We start from the raw sequence: 27,429 nt of genomic DNA, 5'->3' as shown, positions 1-27,429 counted from the left end.
GGGTGATGTTGAGGGCATCGTTCCATTGATGCTGGGTGATCTTGGTCCAGCTGCGGAAGGGGACGCTGTGGCGGTTGAGGATGGTGCGGTGAGCTCAGGGGATAGTGAAGTGTACGATGGAGTGATGTGACCAAGTGAGCTCTGAGTTGTGGCCATATCTAGTTATGTTGCTAGACGTGAAGATAGGGACCAGCATGAGTCCTGCTCTGTGTGTGAAGTCAGTGACCAGTTGCTTGAGACCGATGTTGTCCATTCATTCCAGGAGGTCGGTGGAGTTGATGTTGGTGGGGTCATCCATGAAGACATAGTGTTGGGTATCTATCACGAGCGGGGTGATGAATTCAGTGATGGCGTCACTGTGACAGGTTCGTGGTCCTGGGGGTCTGTAGGGGAGGATGCCTTTGATGGTGGTTTTGTTGTTGGTGCAGAGTTGGAAGTTCATGTGTTCCATGATCAGCTTAGTTACGTCCATGGTCGTGGTGCAGATGATGGATTCCTTGTGTACGTTGGCAATGCCACCTCTGTGCCTGTTGTTGCAGTCACAGTGCTTCATCTTTTACCCGATAGGTGTTGCATTGGCTATGTCCGGGGCCAATGTGGGGGTGAGCCAGGTGCCTGTGATGAAGGTTACATTGGGGGCGAGGGTGGAAATGGTGTCCCAAATGTCAATGGTGTGTTTGCATAGTGATCTGGCGTTGATCAGGTGGCCGCTGAGTTGTTCCAGGGAGGTGTTGGCTGCCCGGGATGGTGAGGCCCTGGCAGTTGTGAAAGCGGTCGGTTTTCGGGTGGAGATGAATCAGCAGCAGCTGGAGGTGAATTGTCACGCTGTGGAGCGGGGCAATGCGAGGCAGCAGTAGTTGTTGCGTCCTGGGTTCAGGGCCCGGAGGTCTGAGGTGGAGTATCTGTGGGAGTGGAAGCGCAAGAGTTCAGAGGTCAGAGGCTGCAGTAGTATTCAAGCTCTGTTGAAAACTTAAGAGCAAAAGATTTAGATCCAAGTGGGTGTTACGAAGCAGCGTGTTGCAATCTTTGTAGGGGTTTTAGGGAAGTACGTTTATTTGTTGGAAGTTTGCAGCTGCAAGATCCAATCTCTGTTGTTGTTATGGGAAAGATGGATTCCATGTTATTTTGGAGATTTAGAGCAGGAGGTTCCAATCTCTGTTGGAGGCTTGGGCCACCAGTAGGATTCAGCAAGTTCCAAATTTTGTTGGCGATTTGGAGCAGATATGTATATTCAATGTTCTAGTTTCGGAGCAGTAGGATTGAGTGAGTATGTTGAGGGTTCATTCTCTAACAGGGCTCGGGGAAGTGGAAATCAAATCTCTGACGGTTTTACACACTTCCTGTGGCAGCAATTACAACAACTTTGGAGTCAATGAATGAATGGGGCAGAGGACCAAAGACACAGTTGGGATCCTTGAGCATGAGAGTCAGTGCATTGACTATGTTGTTATGGTACCATCTTGCAACATAGTTTGCCAACAGGCTAGCTCTACTTTTCCTATGTTGACGGGGAGAGATCGACTGGAGCCTTGGTATCCAAATGCTTTTGTCCATGACTGTGAACAAATTATTATAACCAAAAAAATCTGACTTAAGGTAATGATATTCCATTGCAAATTAATGTGCTCAATGAAAATATGCCACGCAGCCAAGCGGGCAAAATGAAAATAGTGCTGTGGTGAATGTTAGATCAGGATTACTGGCAGAGCTGATTGTGGTTTCCTGCACTGGTATAGCAGGGTGTGTTGATGTTCAGTGGCAAAAGATTGCATGTTATACCGTACATGACTTGGATGGATTTTTCAAAGCAGTAAGTAGATGCATTAGTAAGGAAACAACCATTACAACACAGTCATTACAACGCACTACCATTACAACGCAGTTGTTACAACGCAACTGCCTTTACATCGCATGCCATTACAACGCATGCCATTACAACGCATGCCATTACAACGCATTCCATTACAACGCATGTCACTACAATGCATGCCATTACAACGCATACCATTACAGCGCATGCCATTGCAACCCATTATAAGGTAAGTAATGGGTATTTTATTTGTTTTAGAGTGGGTATGGGTTTTGGGGTACATGAGGATAGTAATTTTACCCCTACACTATCCATCACTTACCCTACTGTTGCACTCACTGGAGTCGGAATAGTAAGTTTTACCCCTACATTATCCAACTCTTACCCCACTGTTACCCCAAAAGTATTATGCGGTGTAATGGTATGCGTTGTAATGGTATAGGTTGTAATGGTAGTTTCTAAAAGTGCGCTGTAATGGCATGTGTTGTAAAATAATGCGTTGAAATGGTAGTTGCCATGTAAAAACCACTTTGTAAAGTCATGCGTTGTAATTGTTTGAGTTGTAACGTCATATATTCATTGGTAAAGTGATGTGTTGGTCCTAATACTTAATTAACCCCTTCGACGCTGATGACGAGCTGGGCTCGTCATGCACTGCCCATTGACTTCAATGAAAATCTCATTATAATGGCACTAAGGTCCTTAGCATCCAAGTGGTTAACACAGAATACTGCAAGTAAGCACAAAAATAGAGTAAGATATAAGTGTGTGGTCCCAATCCTATCAAGCATTGGCAAAGCCAGTAGGTCTCGCCTTTCGGACCTATTGGCTTTACCAGTGGGTTTTAGCCATGCTGCACAGGGATGCCGTACAGTATTGCTAAATAATTTCTTTTTAAAACCAAAACTTTTTTGACACAGGAGGTTTAGTTATTTAGCAGGTAAGCGCACAGCACATTTTTACGTTTACAAGAGTACACAGGCACTTTTTTAATGATTATTCTTAGTTGCTGATCCGAGTTGATTTGATAGCTAGGACTCATAAAAAATGGGGGATGCGGGCAGGTGGGAAGAAAAATGGGGGATCAAAAGAATTTCAGAGGGGCAAAGAAGCACACGGCGAGACAGAGCAACACAGAGACGGTGGTGGAGGTACAGAAGTACATGGTGAGACAGAGCAACATAGAGACAGGGGGGCACAAAAGCACATGCCATTATAGATGAACATGGGGGGTTGGGAGAAACTCACGGCAAGACAGAGCAACAGATGGTGAAGGAGAAGCTGACAAGGATACAATGATAAAAGCAGCAACAAAAAATTGAGAAGTGCAATAAATAGTAATGCGCTGTCTTAGGCGAGCGGTGAGCCCTAAAAAGGTAAGAACACTGATCTTTCCAGCACTTAGTTAAATCAGTCTAAATGCCAAGCCAGTTCCAATTGCAAGGAGCTGGAAGCTATGGTCGAGAAAAATTGGCAGAGTTCTGTGTGATTCCAAGCACTGTGATCTAGGTAGGTGCTACAAGCCTCACTAGGGGGGCAGTGACATAGCCTGATGTGGGTTCCATTACAGGAGTTGTGGGAGAAGGAAAGTGAGACAGATCAGGAATGCCATATACCAGAAGAAATATTTTTATGTTTCAGGAGGTGTTCTAGGATTGAGGTGCATGTCTATAACAGTGTTATGTTGTTGGTGCAGAGAAAGAATTCATACAAAATCCATATATAATTGTGAGGATAGATGCTTACAGTAGGTATTTAACTTGGTACAAACTTTAGGTTTTAAAGGAGTTGGACATACCTAGATCGAAGTCTGATTGGCCTCCGTTTTCCAGAGCTGAATGTAACTCCGAGCTCTCCCATAGATAGGTTTTGAGGTTGGTCATTGTTTGTCGAATTTCCTGTAGCATGTCAGTGCTGTTGAGATGCTGGCTGGGTCCCTTCAACATGTGGGAGAGGAAGCTCTGCAACATTCTCCCAAAGGGTGACGATGGGTCATTGGACAAATCCATAACCCTGTAGGTGACCCTCTTTTGCAGGGGGAGTAGGTTCCAAAAGGCACTGCTCACAACCATTAAACTGTGACGCACTTTGTCAGTGATGGTGGCAGAATGGCGCTTCTTGCGGGGTGATGGTAGTGCATTTTGGCTGTCCAATTCATCCTCGGCACTGCTGAAAGATAGGGAGTCCTGCTCAGGTATTGGTGGGAGGAGGAAGCTATCACCAGAAATAAGAGATGATTCAGACCGAGATTTCATCAGTTTCCAGGTGACAAGGTGACCCTCTTCAATCCACGTGGCCCTATGACGGGACAGGAAGGAGCCTTTCTCCGGCTCGCCATCTTCAGAGTCTTGTTTTGGGAACCAAGGCACCCTGGCCAGTTCTCCTTGTGCTGTGACCTCAGAATCCATCTCCCCAGACTCACACTGAGCATGGTGGCGCTGAAGCGTCTTCCTCCTGAGATTGACTGGAAGTGGACTCTGTCTGTCTTCTGCTCCTGTTTGGGGTGAAGTACGTGATATGAAAAAGAAGAATTTTGTCAAAAAGAGACACTCACTATGCAGTAAGCAGTTACACCTTCTCAAACTCTTGAATGAAGAAGATCCCCTACTATCCTTACCCGACCTGACCTTGACAACTGATGTCGCCCTGTTAATCTGCCCTTGCTACTCAACTTTACTGATGCCTGTCACCAAGCCAAACCTCAAACTTAAATACCAACTCATGTCTTCATGCAAATGTTATCCTAATCACCTTTCTAAACTAAGGTAGGATCCCTCACCTGACAATCACCTGATAGACCTCACCTTCCAAAGTGATGCCCTTCTTTAAAATGTACTTTATCTAACTGTCTTAACTAATACTCCCAGTGAAGATTGAAGATCATTTTTATAAATTGCATGTTTTCTGCCAATCTGACTTTACCCTGATTGCCAGCCTCAGAAATTTCCCAAACATATCCCTTAACTCTTTTATAAAGTGAGCATCAGTGGCAACCAAAACTCTTCTTCCTAGTATTGGACCCCACCATAACTTTCACCCTCAATTTATGTTTAGCTTCACCTCTAAATTGACTCCTCAACTTAGAATGAGTTCTAGCCTTAACTCTTATTTTCAACAAATCCTCAACTCTAGTGTTAACTTATCTTATCAACCTCACACCATCTCCCATCTTACTTTTCATCTTTGCTGAGCACAGGCTTCATTCCAAACTCTTCTTCTCAATTTGGAACCAAGTCAAGGTCCTACTCAGTTCTTGACTTAGGGCAAATCCCATTTATACATTACCACATCTTGGGAGTAATGCCCATCCAACCTCTTCTCAACTATTCATTTAAATGGATACTCAGACTAGCTCACCTCCTGGATTTAAGACCAACTCTAATTCTAGCTCACACTCTCAATGTACAGTCAGCCAACTCCAACTTAAATTCATATCCTCGTGTTACAATAATACCCCATCCAGTTCAACTCATCAAATGTGGTCCAGCCCCAGTTCTAACTCATCTCTGTGACTTAGGTCCAAGGCACTTACATAGTGACAGCTTCGGCAATATAGGACAACTTCCCATTCTAAGCCAGCTTCCTTACCATTGCACTTGCTAAGTCTTTGCATGGCTGTGAAGGCTAAGTCACACTCCACCAGCTTAACATTGTCTGGGGTTTTCCTGTGTTTTCGACCAATGGGCAATACCTGAATAAACTAGTTATGCTTCATGATTTCTGCTGATTTTCAAATGCAGTGTCCAGGCTGTGATTGATAGTGGGTGTGCATAAATTGTCCTTTTCTTACCTTTACCCAGAAAAGGGTAGTCAACTGACCCATCCCCGTAACGTCTGTGCAATTCACCCATGACTGGTGTCTGTACTTTCCCCTGGTACTTTATTTGTAAACTGCTCACTGACAGGGCCCTCCTCATAAGGCCACTGCTGCTTGCACCAGTAATTGCCCCTACCACCACTGCCAAAAATTACAGTACCAACACAACCACTAATCATCACACTCCTACAAGTGTGGCAACTCAGACTATTCCAGGCCACTCAATACAACAAGAATGGTATATGCAACATTTTAATGTATATTGAATTATTAAATACTATGTTTGTGCTCATCCCAAAATAAGACAAACAGATCCACCATGCTGTGTCGACTGTTGTTAAGTGTTGGTGTTGAGAATTAAGTACTGGTGCCAAGCATCGGAAACCACTGGCTCAAATTAAGATCTGCTTTCCCTTTAATGTGGTTACCATGCATGCATGAGAACTATGTAATTGAGAAATGGTGTGGAGGGTGAATGATGTCCTAAACAGGGCATGGTGAAAACCTGCCCATAATGTTTGTCTTTCGCCCTTCCAGGTGGAGGGAAGTGACAATTGACATGCCTCGATCCTTCAGTCTTTGTCCTAGAACCCTATAGCTGCCTGGTGGGCTGACAGACTGTACACCTGCATCTTTACCAGTCAGCGTCTTCCTGTCAGCACCCCTGACCTTCCCTTCATCCCTATGATTGTACTCGGTGTCATCTAAGAATGGGGAAACCTGGGGAGCAAGTCTGACCAGTTGCTATCAAGCATCTTCTAAGTTCTAGAGAGCCTGGAAAGAAGGTAAAAGCCCCAAAAGATACCCTGGGGAGTAAGTTATGGAAATGTGAACAAAGTTTAGTTGGCTTTGACATCTTACGAAGGCTTTGGTATGCACCTGCCCAGATAAGCTTTTGCAAGGTAAAGGGCTGTGTTTCCCTCACATAGCCAGTAATATGAATAGGAACTTGAGAAGCCCTTCTACCATGATATTCCCTGGAAGGTCTCTTGGTGTGAGGAAGGAATCAGGCACCTGACCAGGATGACAAAGAGCTGGACACAGCTGACAAAAGCCTACACTGAGGTGGACCTAAAGAAGTGAGCCACCAAGGAGCCATGACACCCTGTTCTTCCATCATAGTCAAAGTAGAAGGGACGCCCTCCCCCTGGTCCATCAACTCCACTAGAGATTGGAAGGATTGAATTACATAGGAAGATTTTGCAGCAGCTCTGAGCACAAAATTGGAAGCTGAATAAATGGGTTTAACATCAAAGTCAACGCTCTTATCTACCGAGTCTGATGGAGAGACATCTTCAGATATGATTGTACCCTGGGAGGCCAACCCTGCCATCACGGAATTCACCTTAGCAGATGTCGGGAATATGTCTGCAAAGTTCTGCAACAGATATCGTTTGGCCAAAAAACGTGGAAAACCATGTTTGTCCACATTCTCCCATTCATTATCTAACACCTTTTGCACAGAAGAAGGACCTGTAAGGATTCAAGTTCCTTACGTTGATACTAGGAGAAAAAAATCACCATTTTCCTAAGAAATCACAGCATCTGGAAATACCAAATTCTGGCAAATATGCAGAAGAAACTCCTTCAACTTGATCATGCCATAAGTGATGTAATATGTGGGGTAATTAGCAGAGCATGGCAAGGGAGCACGTTATAGTTACCTTAAAACACAAGTTATAGCTACTTGACATAGCTATAACTGGTAAATTTATATGGTTTTGTTTGCTCAAAATGGCATGTTTTAACTGACATTTTCAACTAACTATAATGTCCTTTTAACCTTTTCTTCAGTGAATTCCGAGTTTTTTATTTAGGTAACCTTCCATCCCCAAGCATTAAAAGGACCCAGGGACCCCATCCCTTGGAGCCAAATATAATGAAAAGGCGGGTCCGCGTGGCCCATGCCTTATTAGACCTCGGGAACCCATCCCTGGGGCTGTTCCTTTTTTTTAAAAGAGGAATGGCGCCACACAACCCCCTTCCCAGAGCCTTCTCAGGCCCCAGTGACTCCATCCACAGGGACTTTTTAAATTTTTTATTGGGAAGGAGACTGTATGCCCCCTTCCCCGAGCCTCATTAGGCCCTGGGTACTACATTCCCAGGGCCATATATATTTTAAAGGGAAAGGGGGCTACATGGCCCCCCCTTCCTGAGCCTGTTATGGCCCAGGGGACCCCATCACCTGGGTCTCACTTTAATATAGGTTGGTCCAACATGTTGGGAGCCGCGGGAGAGCCCCAGAGCCACTGAGGCCCAGCCAGCTCTCTGCATGCTGCGGGAGCCAGCATTGCTCCCATCCATACAAAAAGCCAACCTCTGATATGGCCAGTAGCCTGTGGCCATCCCCTACAGCCATACACAAGCTGGCAGCCAACCCCATGCCACACACGGCCAAAGGATAGGCCTTTGGGCTCAGGAGACCCCATATCCCGGGCCTTTTTTTATATAGGTGATGGGGGCATGATCCCTTTCCCCTAGCCACTTCGGGCTCCAGGGACTCCATCTCCAGATCCAAGCAATATTTGTAAAGTGGAGAGGGTCATGTGGCCATACCTGCTGAGCCAGAAGGGTGCACAGCCCCCCATCCCAAGCAAAAAGTTGCCCGGGGACCACAGCAAAAACATTATTATCGAGGAGAAGGTGGGGGGGACACGCAGCCCTCTTCCTGTGCCTTGATAGGCCCCAGGGACCGTATCCCCCATCGAAATTTTAATAATAAGGGGAGGGAGCAAAAAGGCCCCCCTCCCTGAGCCTTCATAGTCCCCGAAGACCGTATCCTGAGCCTTAATAGGTCCCAGTGACCCCATTCCCCTGAGGCCGAGTGTCATTCTTTTTTTGTTTACATCTTTTTTTATTGATTAACATTTTTGCACATTTTAAGCATACAGTCAGTGCAGTGCTTATGCATCGAGAGAGAAAGAAAAGAAAAGTGATTGCCAGCAGCATACTGTGCAGTACCCAACAGCAAAGGGAGAGACAACTGAGTAGCTCACCATGATCACAAGAAATCATGGGGTAGCATCAATGGGCAAGGCGGACCAATACTGATGAGTCACACTACTGTGTGGCATGCAAATGTTGGGCCGATTGTCATTATAAGGGAGAGGGGGCCACGCAGACCCCTCCCTGAGCTATTGTGGTCCTTGGGACCCCATCCCAGCCAATAGGAGCAGTTGGGCAAGCGGCAGTGTGCCTTTTTCATAATCTCCCATGAGCTCCATACAGTACATAGGTAGGTGGGCACTCTAGAGAACAGAGTGGCGCTGCAGGACATAAAAGGCAGAAAGACACTCAAAAAACAGAAGGGTAAGGGTGGCATTTGCCTGTTAGTGCAGGGACACTCCTTGGAGTAGCTGTGCACTTTACAAGTCCCTTTCATTCATTCATTCATTCATTCATTCATTCATTCATTCATTCAGTGAGAGCAGACATGCCATTCCTGTTCGCGCTCCTGCAGGCGGGGAAAGCATGTTTGCTACCAACCTGCGGGATATTTAAAAATGCTCCCACATGTGTCCTGGAGGTGAGCTCCCTGGGACGCAGTCTGTGAACTGACCCAGGGGGGTGGGGTCCCTGGGCCTTATTAGGGTTAGGGAGGGTCCTGCGCCCCTCCCTTTAAAGTTGTGTTTAGCCTTGAGGAATGAAGTCCCCGAGGCCTTTTAAAGTTCAGGGAGGGGGCAATGAACGGCCTCCTCCCTTTTTATATGACACACAGCCCATGGGGATGGGGTCTCTGGGGCCTATTAAATGTCGGGGAGAGGGGCATGCGGTCTTCCTCCCCTTTAAATGATACAAGGCTGCAGGGGATGGGGTTCTTGGGGCCTTAAAACAAGGGCCGGACTGGGAACCAGAACCGGCCCTGGCAAAGTGCTCGGCCAGCCCCCCTCTCCCCCTCCGGGAGGAGAGGGGAGGGGGGAGGGGGGAGAGGTGCGACCGCGCTCTGTGACAGGGCCGGTTTTCGGCCGTTTTTGTTACAGGGCCGTTTTTGCAGCATAACGGCCCTGTAACAAAAACGGCCCCAGGGGCCCAAAACCGGCCCCCAACCAACGGCCAGTCCGGGCCTGCTTAAAACGATCAGGGAGGGTTATTACACAAAGAACCAAGGCAGAGATGCCAAATTGTGAATGCACATCCACACACTTCGTCCGTCGGAAAGTAGCTTTCAATTTATGGTACACCATGGTGCGCTCCAAGCATTGAGTCTCCCTCCACCTCCAAGAGACCAAACAAACTCTCTGGAAGATGAATCCCCAGTCGTGTTTCACAAACACCTTGCACAAATGCTGAGGAACACCAAAAACAGTCAAACTCTGTACGGTAGGGTGTAACCATTATGGTAAACAGAGGAAGTCGATATGTCGATATTTTTTCTCGTGTATATCCTTTATTTCATTTCAGAATCCCATTACACGTTGTTTTTGTGTAATGGGATTATTAAATGAAATAAAGGATATACAGGAGAAAAAAGATCGACTTATGGACTTCCTCTGTCTAACATAATGGTTACTGCCTACCGTATAGATTTGGACTGATATTTGGTGTGCCTCGGCATTTGTGCAAGATGTCCAGAGAGGGGGTCACATGGCCCCACTCCCCTTTTTAATGACACACAGCCCCGGGGGATGGGGAGCAAGGGGGCCTAATAAGGCAGCAGTGTTGATGGGGTGGCAGCCAATCAGATCTCATCATGAGTTCTGTCAGATTCAAAGAGCCCTGCAACATTGAATCTACAAAAAAACCTTACATTAATTGCTCAAACCCTACTGAACGGATTTACACCAAACCACAAAAGGCACTCTGCCTGCACCAAGTTCTAGCTTTCTGCCAAATTTGGTGAAAATCCGTTCAGCGGTTTGGGCTGTAGTTGTGTCTAAATTTCCTAAGGCAAAATGCATTTTAGAACCCCCGTTTTTCTCTGCCCCCGCTTGACAAATCACCCCCTAAACTTTCCAGGAAGGAGCTGAGGTGACTTTTCTTTTTTTTAATTTTGTAAAGATTTGTCAAACGGCGCCAAAGATATAAGCAAACCAAAAAAATGCATTTCGTATGATAGACCCCTTAAATGTCAGATTCTGTGTAACACAAGTAATCGTAGTCAATAAACTATCTATCTACCCAGTCATGGCTATGAGTTTGAAAATTAATGGATACTCTATTTACCCATAGAAAATGAAGGCATTTAAACCGTAGATCAATTTAAAAAGGCAAGCCTTGGCAATGTATTGATCCTAAAACTGAAGACAGTCACAAGTTTAGTTCTTATTCAGTAACACCCACAAATCAAATAAGATGGTGCCTGTGTCTAATGCTACTCTATAGATTTGGGTGTTCTTGTTAGTCTTCACAAACACTCAGATTACGGTGGTTATTTTTTCCTTCAGCATAGGTGGCAGGTACAATACTGCAATACATGCAATTGGCAGTAATAACCCAGCTTTTGTCCTTCTTACTCAGTAGCTCTGGGTTCAAGGCTAAATAACTCTGTAAGCTTGAGCCCATGTGGCTGAGTATGTAATAAAATAGTCAAAAAATGCGGAATCACCCAAACCCCCAACGCCAAATTTAACAAGGGAGATTGCATTTTGAAATAACGAGTACACAAACATCGTGTTAACAAAATATCAGGGCCAAAACATTGAGGACCAAAATACCAAGAAGGTACGTGCATAAAAGTAAGTATAGATTTACTATTCATGTTTCTATATCTACATACTTTGATCGCTGTCTTTTTGCTTAGGTTCACATATATATATAAATTGTGCATATGTTACCCACTGGTCGTTCCTACCGGGTAATTATACTTAGTATTGTGTTACCATAGGAAATGCATTTTTTTGGTTTGCTTATATATTTGGCGCCGTTTGACGAATCTTCACAAAACTTTAAAAAAAGAAAAGTCACCTCAGCTCCTTCCTGGAAAGTTTAGGGGGTGATTCGTCAAGCGGGGGCAGAGAAAAATGGGGGTTCTAAAATGCATTTTGCCTTAAAAAATTTAGACACAGCTACAGCCCAAACCGCTGGACGGATTTTCACCAAATTTGGCAGAAAGCTAGAACTTGGTGCAGGCAGAATGCCTTTTGTGGTTTGGTGTAAATCCATTCAGTAGGTTTTGAGCAATTAATGCAATGTGTTTTGTAGATTTCAGGTTGCAGGGCTCTTTGGATCTGACAGAACTGATAATGAGATCTGATTGGCTGCCACCCCATCAACACTGTTGCCTTATTAGGCTCCGTGCACCCCATCCCCCGGGGCTGCGTGTCAATAAAAAGGTAAGTGGGGCCATGTGACCCCCTCTCTGCACATCTTGCACAAATGCAGAGGCACACCAAATATCTGTCCAAATCTGTACGGTAGGCAGTAACCATTATGGTAGACAGAGGAAGTCCATAAGTCGATCTTTTTTCCCCTGTATATCCTTTATTTCATTTCAGAATCCCATTACATGTTTGTATGATGGGATTCTGAAATGAAATAAAGAATATTCAGGGAAAAAAGATGGACTTATGGACTTCCTCTGTCTACCATAATGGTTACTGCCTACAGTACAGATTTGCCCCCGCTTGACGAATCACCCCCTAAACTTTCCAAGAAGAAACTGAGGTGACTTTTCTTTTTTTAAAGTTTTGTGAAGATTCGTCAAACGGCAACAAAGATATAAGCAAACCAAAAAAATGCGTTTCCTATGGTGACACAATACTAAGAATAATTACCCGGTAGTAACGACCAGTGGGTAACATATGCACAATTTATATATATATATATGTGTATATATATATGTTCTTCTGCAATTTATATATATATATATAATTTCTACGTTGTGAACCTAACCAAAAAGGCAGCGATCAAAGTACGTAGATATAGAAACATGAATAGTAAATCTATACTTACTTTTATGCACATACCTTCTTGGTATTTTGGTCCTGAATGTTTTGGCCCTGATATTTTGTTAACACGATGTTTGTGTACTCGGTATTTCAAAATGCAATCTCCCTTGTTAAATTTGGGGTTGGGAGTTCGGGTGATTCCGCATTTTTTTTACTATTTTATTACATACTCAGCCCCATGGGCTCAAGCTTACAGAGTTATTTAGCCTTGAACCCAGAGCTACTGAGTAAGACGGACAAAAGCTGGGTTATTACTGCCAATTGCATGTATTGCAGTATTGTACCTGCCACCTATGCTGAAGGAAAAAAACACTGTAATCTGAGTGTTTGTGAAGACTAACAAGAACACCCAAATCTATAAAGTAGCATTAGACACAGGCACCATCTTATTTGATTTATGGGTGTTACTGAATAAGAACTAAACTTGTGACTGTCTTCAGTTTTAGGATCAATACATTGCCAAGGCTTGCCTTTTTAAATTGATCTACGGTTTAAATGCCTTCATTTTCTATGGGTAAATAGAGTATCCATTATTTTTCAAACTCATAGCCATGACTGGGTAGATAGATAGTTTATTGACTGCGATTACTTGTGTTACACAAAATCTGACATTTAAGGGGTCTACCACTTTCTGGAGAAAGCAATTTCCCATTACTGCTCACACTTTTAGTCCTTGGAAAACCAAGTGCAAAAAGGGAGTAACTCAGTTATGCTAGTGGAGTGTAAAAGCACCAGAGGGCCAGAACCAACAGTGGTAAAAGATAATTTCCACGGACTGCCCAGAGCCCTGAGAAAGGGTCTCACACCTCCTTGACTAACTCCCTTCATTGCACTAGTTAGTTCTGGATCACCTCATCTACTTAGGACCAGCATCAGTTCTAACTTATTTTTTTTTTACTTTTATAAACCCTAATTCCTAAGTAATCTGTTCGATGAAGGGCATCTCGTGTTCTAACCCTTCTTCTAGATATAGGACCAAATCCAGAACTAACTTACATCAATTGAAAACAAATGCAACTCGTAACTCACTTATTGAAACTATGAGATTCTGCTACCATGATTCTGACTACTCTTGTTAACTACCTGCCGGCACACCTCAACACAGTACACATGTCATGAGATTACCTATCATCCTTGCATTTTATCAGATACACCTTCTTCAAAAAGACTATTGTCACAGGAAGACCTTACCTGGGAATGGTCCTTTCATCTCATTTTCCTCTGGTCGAGCTGCCTCAGGAGCGTTCTCCTCCCCCTGACTTGACGGCACAGAAGCAATGGAAATCTTCTTCGCTTTTACCTTGGCACTGACCCGGTTCCTCTGGTTGTTCAGCCTGATGGTGGCCCTAGTCCGGCTCCCTCTGGGCCCTAGCTGGTCCCGGGAAAGCCAGCCATCGCCGTGCTCATCCAAAAAGAGTGGGTTGATGATGCAGAGAGCTCCCTTCTCCGAGGTGATCTGGATTCTGCACAGCGGCTGCTTCTGAGTGTCCTCGGCTGGTCCAGGGTTCAACATCACCTCCCCTTCTGTTGAACCCGTCATGCTTAAGAACTCTTTGCTGGGAGCAGGAGATGATGTCCAAAACTCTGATAGAAAATCAAGACAACAAGACACATTAACATTAGGATAACCTAAAAAACAGACAAATGAATGACATAAAAACACAAGGCACACAGTGTTACAGTTACAGTCAAAATGACCAGGAGGGACTGTGGAACTGGGCAGCACATGGCTGTCAAAGAAAACGTGTGTAACCAGTGAACAGAGTGAAAAGGACTACAAATGAAATGCCTATAAAACAGAGAAGATCACGGTTGTCACGCCACCTGTACTGGGGTGGGGGGGGTATGGATAGAGCTGTGTAGAGGCAAGGAATAATCCTCACCGTTAGGTCAGCAGGTTGAGGGAGAGTGGGTGGAGGGGAACTCCCTCGAGAGTAACAACAATCTGAGGAACAAACTCACAGGAGGTGCCACCTGCAGACCACCCATAGGACAAGGTTGAGCCTCGTATTCAGAGAATCCCGTTCGACAAGCAGTGGTGAAACAATAAGAACAGCAGTGCAGAGGCACAGAGTGATCGCTTGAAAAAGAGCAACAAAGGAGTCAGGAAATGACCCCCACAATCTATGCACCCTTGGGGCAAGTCAAGGATTGATCTCTTCAGCAAGAAGACTCAATGGGAGAGGTAAGGACCTTGTGATCTGAGCACCCTTTGGATCAACCTACCGATCCATTCGAGGCGCTATACGAGTGCCAGTTGCCCATGCGCTGTGGGTCGGTGGACAGAGGAGTAACAAGCCCAGCCTCCTTCACAAAACTCACAGGGATCCCTGAACAAGCGGCGCAGCCCATGGAACTACCGGCGCCAAGGATGGCGGGGTTGGTGCGAAGGATTTTGTTGCCTAAAGTAAAGTGTCATGTTGATGCCACGGTTGCATTTCAGAATATGGAGGCAACAATCAATCAATCAAACATTTGCAAAGCGCGCTACACACCCGTGAGGGTCTCAAGGCGCTAGGGGGAGCAGTTATTGGTCAAACATGTCCCCACAAACATCTCAACTACCACTCGTCCAAATAATGAGTAGCTAAGAACAGATACCATCATGTACTTTCCTTGAACATATATAATGGTATACAGTATTCTGCAGGCCATATTTTTGTAGATCGAGTGAAAAACTATATATTCTGGAAGAACGTCACGCTGGGTGACTGCATAGCCTCTCCTATACCTGCCCTGGGCATTCACAATGATTCGTGCAGCAGGTGCATTGGCAGCAGGGCCCAGGGATGGGACTTGTCTGGTGTTAGGGCCCGAGGCACCCTTGCTCCGCCACAGATGGTCAGGAGACGCAACACAATAAGAACAGGGGCAGAGTTTGTCAACATGTCCAAAGCAATGACCACGGCCGGGTTATCGAAGGACGCGCCGCCGCCGCCACGTTTCCCAGTCCATGCATGACTTGTTCATTCCATTATTACACATCCCAGAATTCAAAGGGAAAAACGGAATGGGCCAACTCTGTCCTCGAGAATGGACCTGGACAATTTGGCAGCATCACGGTCCATGGTCGCCAGCCCTCCCCGTGCAACAACGCTGTAGAACGAAAGAGCAAATAAAAGTGATAAAACCCCTCTCTCCGCCACCCTGTCTGTGCGTGACACTCACTCAGTCCGCGCACGGCCACGGCCTGCAGGTGGGCTCTGCTCCCGGCGCGGAGGACCGAAGGCGGCGGGCGCAGGACGCCGGGCAGGACATCTCTGAAAAGCAGAAGCGTCGGGCGTGTGTCGCCGTTAGTGCTGTGTCTCAATCAGTTCCTGCGTTTCTGTCACAGAAGAGACTGCCCCCCCCCCCCCTAGCACTGACCCCTCCCCCCACCACCACCACTCCACTTCCCCCCTCGTTACGTTACTTCTCACTTCACTCTGTGTTCTCGCCTCCTCCACTTTCAGCTCGCGCCACTCACTGGCTTTTTATTCATTTAATGTGTTTTTATATAGCGCGGACTTTACCCGAAGGTGTCAGAGCGCTTGACAATAGGAACAGTACTGATACACGAGGAGAAGATTACAAGTGAACAAATTACAAAAGCAAACGTTACGTGACATGAGGCAAAAGTGACAATTGTGAGCAAACAAAATACAAAAGGTAGCAAGAGGTACATTACAGGAGGAAAAAGTGACGTGTGTGCAGGTTACAAATGCGTACAAAGTACAAGTAGAGGTAAAATACTGCAATACATGGCAGACACTCAAACACAAGAACAAACGTTATGTTGGCAATGGCGGCACTTGTGCAAGCAGCTAAAGCAAACAAAATGTAAGAGGTCCATTCACAGACACCCCCAGCCCCCCCACTGTAAAGCCCCCAGACTGCATCGTGCCCCCCACCCAAAGCCCTCAAACTGCACTGTGCCACCCCCCCCCCCCCCCCCCCCCCCCCAACAACGCCCATTTCTTACAAAACAGCCATACCGGCACACGCATCCTGGATTGCACACTACCAGCAGCGTAGCTGCCTATGTCCTGGACATACTCTGCTAATAATGGCAGCAAAGCTCTGACATCACCGCTGCGCTGCCGTCGAAGTTATGACGTCAGAGCATTACTGTTAATGACATGATTTTTTCCGCAGGCACCTTCCTCCCTCACCCCCTGTATTTTTTGGCACCTGGCAGTATTAACATGTATTGCAGGTGGTATTCATATTTGAAAATGAGAGGGCCGGCCCAGTGCCCCCATACATGTATACGCACCAGATTACCTCACACAAAGTAATGTCTTTAGTGGGCCATGAACCACCTATGGTCAGCTGGAACTCACTAATGGCAATTCGTAGGACAACTCAATTCATATTTAAGATGGATTTCACTGTTCTCTCTGGGTGGGTCACACAGCAGCTCCATTATAACCACCTAAACAGTATTTGGCACCACAGACAGACTGTATGACCCAGCCCAAGTATGGTGACAGTGGACCACAAACACTAAAGCATTTTCCCATAGACACTGAATGAGAAAAGCACTTTGATACACCAAGGCCAGTGTAAGGAAATTGCCCTGGAGTCAAAAAAACTATTAAAGACTATTATCTCAATCTGGCTAATGCTGGATGGGCCAGGTGACATTATGTACTTTTGGGATGCTCCTTTGATGGCAATTAAAGGCTTTCGACTAAGATGTTCGGCAACCATATCGGGAAGCCTGGGGTTCCTAGTCTACCGACCCAACTGTATCTCTATCTAACACCTTCTGCCAACGCTAGAATCCAATAGAGGCTGGTCCAGTAGGGCACATGAGGTTGAGCTCCACCTTTTGCACAAGACTCACTTATCCTAAATAAACTGATGGCCACACCATCATTTAGTCCCGCCTTTTGCTTACAAGAACTTACAAGCCCAGTGCACATGTACTGACCCGGGACCGTTCAAGATCTGACCACCTGGGGGTTTTATGTCACGATATGGAGGTCAATAAAATCAGGCTGATTTTTAAAGTTCAATATTGTGGTACAGCGCCCCAAATAAAAAGAGCTTCTGTCTCAAGCCAGAGAAATACACATCTATGTAACTTCCATTTCACAGCCTCCTCCCTCTGCTGTTTTCCCATCTTGCCCCTGCCAAGTAGACAGTAGAGTGAAATGATGCCCCCCCTGCAGAATGGTTTGATGGCCTGAGCCTTCCATTCTACACAGATAATCATTGACTTTGACTGAATGGGGCCCATTAAAGGGTAGAGCACCATTGAAGGGTTGGGGGTCCCGCTCCACATTCCAGCAAGTAGATTTGCATCCTATAATATGACTCAGAAGATGCTGAGGCTGGAGATGATAAGGAAACCAAAGGAAGTGAGGTAAAACTGAAGGTGTTTGCACAGTTTCTACTCAAAGCAATATGTCTAGGGAACATGAAGTAGGTGCAGGTGGTTCAATGACGTAAGAGTGGGAGGGTCAGGAGGTACCTGCAAACGGAGCAAAACACAATCAGCTGGCTGACACCAAATAACCCCAGACGGGACCCATCCAGAGAAACAACTGCAAAAGACAAACATAACGTTTTTTTTCCAAGGTTGAGTGGGGGACATCGGAGCTGCTTCAATTGTTCTGGTAGTTGCAGGTGCTGGGCACAGATTCTCATTTTTCTTTATCAGATTTTGATCCAAAGCAAAAGAGATAAAGGCAGAAAAGGAAGAACGTAGGAGGGCGAGAAAGACAGGAAAGCAATGACAAAGGGAGGCAGCAGGTCTGAGAGAAGACCTCCAACATGAGTGGGATCAAGAGACAGGAAGTGTGGGATGGTGGAAGAATCAGGCCTATGGTGGAATCATGACTAGTCAGTGTTTAGAATTCAGCAAGACGAGCATTCGGCTGAGCCCAGTGCCAAGCCCATGCCAGCGAAAGAAGGCACAGGTGGGGGAGGCAAACAGCTGAAAGAGGCAGCACTGCTGTGTTAAGAGAAGGGGAGCAGCCGAGAGGTACCACTTTTATTTCTTTATTTACAGTTGATTAATAAATCACATACTTAACCCATGTGGGTTTCAGATTCGGTGGAACAGCGGACTGGGTGGAATAGATAGGAAAAAGGTAGATCGTGGGATGCCAGCACAGGTGCTACAGGCTGAAAAGGTAAAACACACAAGATTATGGACGGATTGTTGCACAATGGCAAAACATTCACCCCCAGTCACATATCTGGGTTTAATCCATCGTTATTTTGCTCACCAAGCCACCCCAGTTCAGACATGGCCATATGCAAATCAGTGTTGACCCTGTGCCTCATGGGAACCGTCCAGCCTGAACTGCAAAGCCATGTCTTTCCTGGACCGGAATCAAGCATCCTAGGACCGGTTTCTGGCTATCAGCTGTCTTCAGCCAGGATAGCTTGACTCCAGTGGCCTAGTGAGCACGGGACCCACGTCTGGGCATACCCTTCCCACATAGGGTGAACAGCAAAACACACAAGATGATGGATGGAATGTTGCACAATGGCAAAACATTCACCCCCAGTCACAGATCTGGGTTTAATCCATCATTATTTTGCTCACCAAGCCACCCCAGTTCAGACATGGCCATATGCAAATCAGTCTTGACCCTGTGCCTCAAGGGAACAGTCCAGCCTGACTGGGGTGAATGTTTTGCCATTGTGCAACATTCCGTCCATCATCTTGTGTGTTTTGCTGTTCACCCTATATGGGAAGGGTATGCCCAGACGTGGGTCCCTTGCTCACTATGCCACTGGAGTCAAGCTATCCTGGCTGAAGACGGCTGTAATGCCAGAAACCGGTCCTAGGATGCTTGATTCCGGTCCAGGGAAGACATGACTTGGCAGTTCGGGCTGGACTGTTCCCATGAGGCACAGGGTCAAGACTGATATGCATATGGCCATGTCTGAACTGTTGTGGCTTGGTGAGCAAAATAATGATGGATTAAACCCAGATCTGTGAATGGGGGTGAATGTTTTGCCATTGTGCAACATTCAGTCCATCATCTTGTGTGACAGGCTGAAAAGGTGGCACATCTGGTAGAGGTTGCACAAGTCTGAAAACCAACATAACTGAAAACACTGCACTGGAGGGAATAATAACAGAAGCGGAAGATACACCACAGATGGCAGAGCAAGGACTGCTGGAAGAGAACCAGAGCATGGAGAGATGGCACAGGTGGGAGAGCACAATGGAGAAAACAACCTAGGCGGAAGTCTTACATTGCCTACACAATGGTGACAGGACAAAAACTCGAAAAGGACAGTTTACAATAAAAATTATACTCTTTTTATATACTAAACAAATTTAGTATTGGGCAAGACGATATAAAAATACATGTATATCAAAACAAGATAAAATTACATTTCAGGAGTACAAATCACAATAAAAAACACATATTAATTCTTTCCCAAACTACAAAAAGATGGTGTATCAAGTTGTGTGTCAACGCGTTTCGGTGGCCAGCGCCTTTCTCAAGACAGAAGACAACTTTCTACAGCTGGAAACAGCCTGTAGAACCGATATGTTTTTGTTCTATTCAGATCTTTAAGTGATAAAAGGAATCACACAGCAATTGGCAACGGAATTCTAATTTAAACAGTATTTTAATTCTTATATGTTGCAGGTGTTGATATATATTCCATTCTTTAAATCAGTGCTTGGTAATTGGATAAACCTGATATTTAAAACAATGTTGCGTCGCCTCCACGGGATATGACGAGTTATGACGGATTAGAGAAGGGCCTTTAGATAGTATCTAATTATTAGAATCCTAGTCTCTGAACAGCGACTGCTGAAAACTTTTCGTGTTGATTAGATTGTTTTGATTATCGGATTGTTCGGCTCACAGTCTGGCGAAAGGGTCAACACTAGACTTGTGAACAAGGTTGTTCTCGGCTTGCTTCTAGGGCGTTGCCTCGATATTGACGAACGCTGAGTAAGCCTCTGGACTGTACCGGTCGTTTCTCTAGTCGTGACGTGTGGAGGCGGTCATCTATTCCAAACGGGTTTCATCCTAATCGACTCGAAAAGTTTTCAGCAGTCGCTGTTCAGAGACTAGGATTCTAATAATTAGGTACTATCTAAAGGCCCTTCTCTAATCCGTCATAACTCGTCATATCCTGTGGAGGCGACGCAACATTGTTTTAAATATCAGGTTTATCCAATTACCAAGCACTGATTTAAAGAATGGAATATATATCAACACCTGCAACATATAAGAATTAAAATACTGTTTAAATTAGAATTCCGTTGCCAACTGCTGTGTGATTCCTTTTATCACTTAAAGATCTGAATAGAACAAAAACATATCGGTTCTACAGGCTGTTTCCAGCTGTAGAAAGTTGTCTTCTGTCTTGAGAAAGGCGCTGGCCGCCGAAACGCTTTGACACACAACTTGATACACCATCTTTTTGTAGTTTGTGAAAGAATTAATATGTGTTTTCTATTGTGATTTGTACTCCTGAAATGTAATTTTATCTTGTTTTGATATACATGTATTTTTATATTGTCTTGCCCAATAATAAATTTGTTTAGTATATAAAAAGAGTATAATTTTTATTGTAAACTGTCCGTTTCGAGTTTTTGTCCTGTCACCATTGTGTAGGCAATGTAAGACTTCCGCCTAGGTTGTTTTCTCCATTGTGTAATTTCCCTGACCTAGGGGTGCATGTTTCATTTGTGTATGCAGGGAGCCCTTGTTTGATACAGGTGGGAGAGCAGCCACTGATAGAAGAGGGTCAGAGATGGGAGAGATGGCACAGATGAGAGAACTGCTATTGCTGGAAGGGGACCAGAGCTAGGAGAGGTGGCACAGGTAGGAGAGCAGCCAGTTCTAGATGTGCACTGGATATGGTAGAGACGGCACAGGTGGGATGCTGCTACTAATAGAGGTAGGCCAGCGATAGGAAGGGTGGGACAGATGGGAGTGGCTACTGCTGGAAGAGGACCAGAGATGGGAGGGATAGCACAGATGACAGAGTGGCTACTGCTCGAAGAGGACCAGGGATGGGGGAGATGGCACAGATGAGAGAGTTGCTGCTGCTGGAAGAGGGTAGGAGATGGGAGGGATAGCACAGAGAGCTGCTACTGCTGGAGGAGAACCAGAGAGGAGAGGGATAGCACAGATGAGAGAGATGCGACTGGTGGAAGAGGATCAGAGATGGGAGGGATAGCACAGGTAAGAGAGAGGCTACTGTTGGAAGAGGCCCAGAGATGGAGTAGATGGCACAAACGAGAGAACAGCTACTTCTAGAAGATGACCAGAGATGGGAGGGATAGCACAGATGAGAGAGCGGCTAATGCTAGAAGAGGACCAGGGATGGGAGGGATAGCACAGATGAGAGAGCGGCTACTGCTGGAAGAGGACCAGGGATGGGAGGGATAGCACAGACGAGAGAGCGGCTACTGCTGGAAGAGGACCAGGGATGGGAGGAATAGCACAGGTAAGAGAGAGGCTACTGCTGGAAGAGGCCCAGAGATGGAGTAGATGGCACAAACACAGAGAGAGCCACTACTTCTAGAAGAGGACCAGAGATGGGAGGGATAGCACAGATGAGAGAGCGGCTAATGCTGGAAGAGGACCAGAGACGGGAGGGATAGCACAGATGAGAGAGTAGATAATGCTGGAAGAGGACCAGAGATGGGAGGGATAGCACAGAGGAGAGAGTGGATAATGCTGGAAGAGGGCCAGAGATGGGAGGGATAGCACAGATGAGAGAGCGGCTAATGCTGGAAGAGGACCAGAGATGGGAGGGATAGCACAGATGAGAGAGCGGCTAATGCTGGAAGAGGACCAGAGACGGGAGGGATAGCACAGATGAGAGAGTAGATAATGCTGGAAGAGGACCAGAGATGGGAGGGATAGCACAGAGGAGAGAGTGGATAATGCTGGAAGAGGGCCAGAGATGGGAGGGATAGCACAGATGAGAGAGCGGCTAATGCTGGAAGAGGACCAGGGATGGGGGAGATGGCACGTATGAGGGAGTGGCTAATTCTGGAAGAGGACCAGAGATGGGAGAGATAGCACAGATGAGAGAGCGGCTAATGCTGGAAGAGGACCAGAGATGGGAGGGATAGCACAGATGAGAGAGCGGCTAATGCTGGAAGAGGACCAGAGATGGGAGGGAAAGCACATATGAGAGACGGGCTAATGCTGTAAGAGGACCAGAGATGGGAGGGATAGCACAGATGAGAGAGCGGCTAATGCTGGAAGAGGACCAGAGATGGGAGGGATAGCACAGATAAGAGAGCGGCTAATGCTGGAAGAGGACCAGAGATGGGGGGGATAGCACAGATGAGAGAGTGGCTAATGCTGGAAGAGGACCAGAGATGGGAGGGATAGCACAGATGAGAGAGCGGCTAATGCTGGAAGAGGACCAGAGATGGGAGGGATAGCACAGATGAGAGAGTGCCTAATGCTGGAAGAGGACCAGAGATGGAGGAGATGGCGCAAACGAGAGAGCTGCTAATGCTGGAAGAGGACCAGAGATGGGAGGGATAGCACAGATGAGAGAGTGGCTACTGCTGGAAGAGGACCAGAGATGGGAGGGATAGCACAGATGAGAGAGCGGCTAATGCTGGAAGAGGACCAGTGATGGGAGGGATAGCACAGATGAGAGAGTGCCGAATGCTGGAAGAGGACCAGAGATGGAGGAGATTGCGCAAACGAGAGAGCGGCTAATGCTGGAAGAGGACCAGAGATGGGAGGGATGGCACATATGAGAGAGCTGCAACTAGTGGAAGAGGACCAGAGATGGAGCCGATGGAACAGATGGAGGTGCTGCTACAGCTGGAAGAAGACTAGAGATAGGAGAGCTGGCATAGATGGGGATGCGGCTACTGCTGGAAGACGAACTGAGATAGGAGAGATGGCACAGATGGTTCTGTGGCCAGGCATTTAGAAGAGCAAGGCCAAGTTTTTTTAAAAGGGATAGATCATGAATTTAGAGAACTGAATCTTCACATTTAGAGGTGTAAGGTCAAACATTTAAAAAAGGGATGCTCTACATTTACAGAAGCGCGTCCTTGTGTTTAGTCAATGTACAAAGGCAATTCATTTATTAATTACAGTTCTTTGGTGAATGGGTGCATTTATACCAGATTTCTGTTTGATGAGAAACTCTTTGATTTTGCCACTTTTGCCTGTGCGACGGGTGCACACCTTCATCACCAGTATCATCTCTGATTCTGCTCCATTCACCAGAAAGCTCTGTAATCAAACACAAGAAAGCTTTTAGAATCTGTTCATTGGTGCTTTTCACCAGAATTGTAGTTCACGTTGTTGCCAACTAGATATAAGATACAGATTATTTTCTAAGTACATTGTATCAGTTCTTTTGAGGAGAATCTATCCAGCAGCAGTCCACAGATAAAGTCCTACATATGAAAACATCTACCATAGGAGAGGTATTTAAACATTTGACACCCCAATAATGACTATACCAATCCGGAAAGGGTTCAGGTTTTTACTACTGATACTTAACAGTACTCAATGACAAACAAGACACAAATATAAAGCTGGTAGAAGAGAAAATATTAAAGGGGGACCCTGGGAATGCAAAACTTCTAGAAGAGAAGGTTAAGCATAAATCACACAAATGATCACACATATTATCATATCACTGTCCTCTGTAACTTCTGTTAACTATTGCATTTTCCTATGTGGAAAACATTAAAATGGATTCTGTCCAATCTCCAACCAGTGGGGTTATTCTCAACTTCCAGAGCTGAAGTATTCATTTCTTCACAAATATAAAACCTCTGAGTTGCCACTGTATGGCCAACAGCCCCAACAAAGGAGGAATAAAATGAAATACAATCAAAAGTGAAGACCATGGAATTGACATGCCAGCAATTAAATGAATTATTTCCATAACCTCAATCCAAACTGTAAGATGTTATCACTTTATGTGTCTTCGACTCCAAAACCCGCCAGCTCATCATACAATCTATGATCCTTGCCCGGCTGGACTATGCCAATGTCTTACTCTTGGGGGCTAACAAAGCTGAACTGGCAAGGCTGCAACGTATCCAGAACTCAGCCGCCAGAGCAGTAGTTGGTCTCCCACGTAGGTGCTCTGCCAGAGCCACCATCCGCAACCTGCACTGGTTGCCAATTGAATCTCGTATTCACTTCAAGGCCCTGACCATGGCATTTAAAATTCTCAACTCTGATTGTCCTGAACTCCTTCGCCCGCTTCTGGTACCCTACACTCCCCAGCGCACCCTGCGCTCACTGGGACAGCACCTCGTGATGGTCCCCCGAACTAAGCTCTGTAGAACGGGTGGACGTTCCTTCAAAGTCTTAGGGGCCAAACTATGGAACTCCCTACCTCCACACATCCGTACCCAAACCAATCTGATCGCTTTCCGAAAGGAACTCAAAACCCATCTCTTCTCTGTCATCTAATTCCTCTGTTGGTTCCCCCCTCCCCTCTGGTACTGGTTAGGTTAGCGCCGGGACGCTCCGTTGCTGGGGCAGCTGTTGCGCTTTAACAAATAAATAACATAACATAACATAGCCCGGCCCACTGGCATTATGCTATTCTGTAACTTTTGTCTTTTCCGAATAATTATGGATTTGCCACGCCATCCATCATCTGTTGCTTAATTTGCAGTTTCAACATAAAGATAGTTTTTACCTTAAACTGATAAAATGTGCCACGTGTAGTGTTGCACAGTGCAATGGTTAACAGTCACCTTTCAGTTACATTGAGAGGGCTAGTACCACAGGGGAGTAAAGGGGAGGTGGAGCTTGTGTTTGCTGTGGGACTATACAGCGAGGGCAGAGCTTTAGGTGGGGTGGGTCCTACCGGTCTTCGGCACTTGGATGTGTTCCTATTTTTTTGCCCTGAGAAGTGCCCTCAGGGGATAACTTTCTGCAATTCAAAATGACTACTTTTTAACCCTTCCTAAAAATACTTTGGGAATTAATATTTCCCCAAAATATTTCAGGATTTGAGTTAGAATAGTAAATACGCCTCCTGGAACATTTGGGGGGAAGTTGCCTTTCCCCAAATATTGTAGGACTGGAGTTAGATTAGGAAATTTGACCTCCCAGTGTCTGCCACACCCACTGCCTGCCACATCCACTGCTGCCCTGAGTTCACAGTTAATTGAAAAGGGCCTCTGCTGGCCTTATGTTCATGCCCTAAACATTAAATGCAAGAATTGATGCAAGCAAAGATCAATATGAGGGTGGTGGTGAGGAAGCAACATGGAGGGCGTGCAAGGTAGTAACATACAGCAGGCAGGGGAAGCACACAGGCAAGAAGGCAATAGGGGAGGGAGCTAGGGTGAGCAAAATATGGAGGAGTTGGGGTGAGGCACACGGCCGACAGTGAGCAAAACAGGATGCAGGTGAAGTGTAGTACACAAGGGAGACAGCTGGAAAACACATGTACTCTTGTGGACTGCTTAACCAAAAATAATCAAAAAGAAAAAAAGCAGTGCTTGAAAGCAATCAGTGGAAGTTTAGAAGCCAGTCAATCAAAAGAAATGATAAAGAGTCATGGGAGGGAGATACACAAGATTGAAAAGCTGACACACAAATAAGCAGCAGTCACATGAGAGTGACAGCAAATCCAACCAATGGTAAAGAAATGGGAGGGATCCAACCCGTGTATGTTTTTGGTAAGCCCACATATGTCTTTTAAAACCAGACAGCGCTGCAGTCTGGCAGGCTCTACCTGAGAAGGACAGCCCTTCTTTCACTGAGAGGCCTGCTCCTGTACCTCAGCAGGACCCTGAAAGAGGAGCACTTATGGTTACCAGGTACTCTTCCCTTGTATGGTGCTAAACTTTCCCTCTGGCTCCTCTCCGCTGTATCACCTTGCACCAATGTGTTTTTTAAATGTATAGTATGTGTTACGAAAGTCTCTCTTTTGGTGCCAAGCATGACATGCATGTTCCCACAGTGACCTTGGGGCTATGAGAAAGAAAGCTACACATAAAGCTTACAGGGAATAAAGGTAAAGATACTATACAGACTGACACATTAATTCTGTGAATTCCAGGTAAATTCGCTCTTCGGTATAACCAAGTATATATATATATATATATAAAATCTTTATTCGGCTTATTCACAATGGAAAAACCATAAAAGAACACAAAATCTCATACACTGTAAAAATACACATGTTGTATAACCAAGTATGACCCACTGCTATATAGTCCATTATTCAGCTCCAGCTTTGCGTGCTCACTCTGAAGCCATTCTTGCAGTGGGGTAGCAAGGGGGGGGTACGAGTTTTGTGAGCGGGGCCCCCCTACTCTTACCTGGAGAGCCACCGCAGGAAACTGCAGCATCCCCCCTCCTGCACGCTTACATGCAGCCGCAAACGCAGGGACCACCACAAGGGGCACAAGGTCTACTATGCCACTGCTTTCTAGATCGGTTTTATCTCCTGTCATCTCCTGACTGGCCTCAACGTTTGACCACTCACAGTCTTGAATGACAATGTCCACATTAATTTTAAGAATGAAGAGTGGCGTATGGCACACTATGTTTTATAGAAGAATGAACAATGTAGACTTTGGACTGATTTCTCTTGTTTGGTTGGGTGCTGGTGGGTGTCTCCCTCTGACCCTGGGGAGTTGAACTAAACAAATGGTGATAGTGCTGTTAAATAATAACAGCATCCCCAACCGGCACTCCTTTGGGACAGCGACCCCAAGTTTTTTTCTCCTTTCTTTTCTTTGATAATTTCAATAAACTTTTCAATTGGAAAGTTTATACAGTTTATTGAATGTATCAAAGAAAAGAAAGGAGAAAAACACTTAGGGACGCTGTCCCAAAGGAGTGCCGGTTGGGGAAACTGTTATACAGCGCTATCGCCCCATTAATTTTAACCCTCAAATACAAGGAGGCATCAGTAGATTTGCAGACCTTGCACTGGTGCTGGCCAACAGGAGGGTGACCATTGGCTGCCGAAAA

The 27,429-nt window shown here is 45.7% G+C and overlaps 1 protein-coding gene across 3 annotated transcripts in view; it reads right to left on the bottom strand.

Moving 5' to 3' along the window:
• Positions 1-23,639, bottom strand: part of LOC147659049 (ras and Rab interactor 3-like) — a 69,340-nt gene extending 45,701 nt beyond the window's left edge. The window contains exons 1-3 of one of the 3 annotated variants that reach the window (XM_086952013.1): positions 23,592-23,639; positions 13,706-14,098; positions 3,609-4,304 (exon numbers count right to left, since the gene is read on the bottom strand). In XM_086952013.1, the coding sequence (XP_086808139.1) occupies positions 3,609-4,304; positions 13,706-14,054 (1,045 nt within the window). In that variant the 5' untranslated portion in view covers positions 14,055-14,098; positions 23,592-23,639. Of the gene's footprint in view, positions 1-3,608; positions 4,305-13,705; positions 14,099-15,682; positions 15,834-23,591 lie in introns of those variants that run through there. The other 2 variants (XM_086952012.1, XM_086952014.1) reach the window with 2 other exon arrangements.
• Between the last annotated feature and the right edge of the window lie 3,790 nt (positions 23,640-27,429).

The sequence above is a fragment of the Lissotriton vulgaris genome, unplaced genomic scaffold, assembly GCF_964263255.1.
Source record: "Lissotriton vulgaris unplaced genomic scaffold, aLisVul1.2 SCAFFOLD_945, whole genome shotgun sequence".
NCBI classification, from domain to species: Eukaryota; Metazoa; Chordata; class Amphibia; order Caudata; family Salamandridae; genus Lissotriton; species Lissotriton vulgaris.
This window is presented reverse-complemented; position numbering and strand designations above follow the sequence as displayed.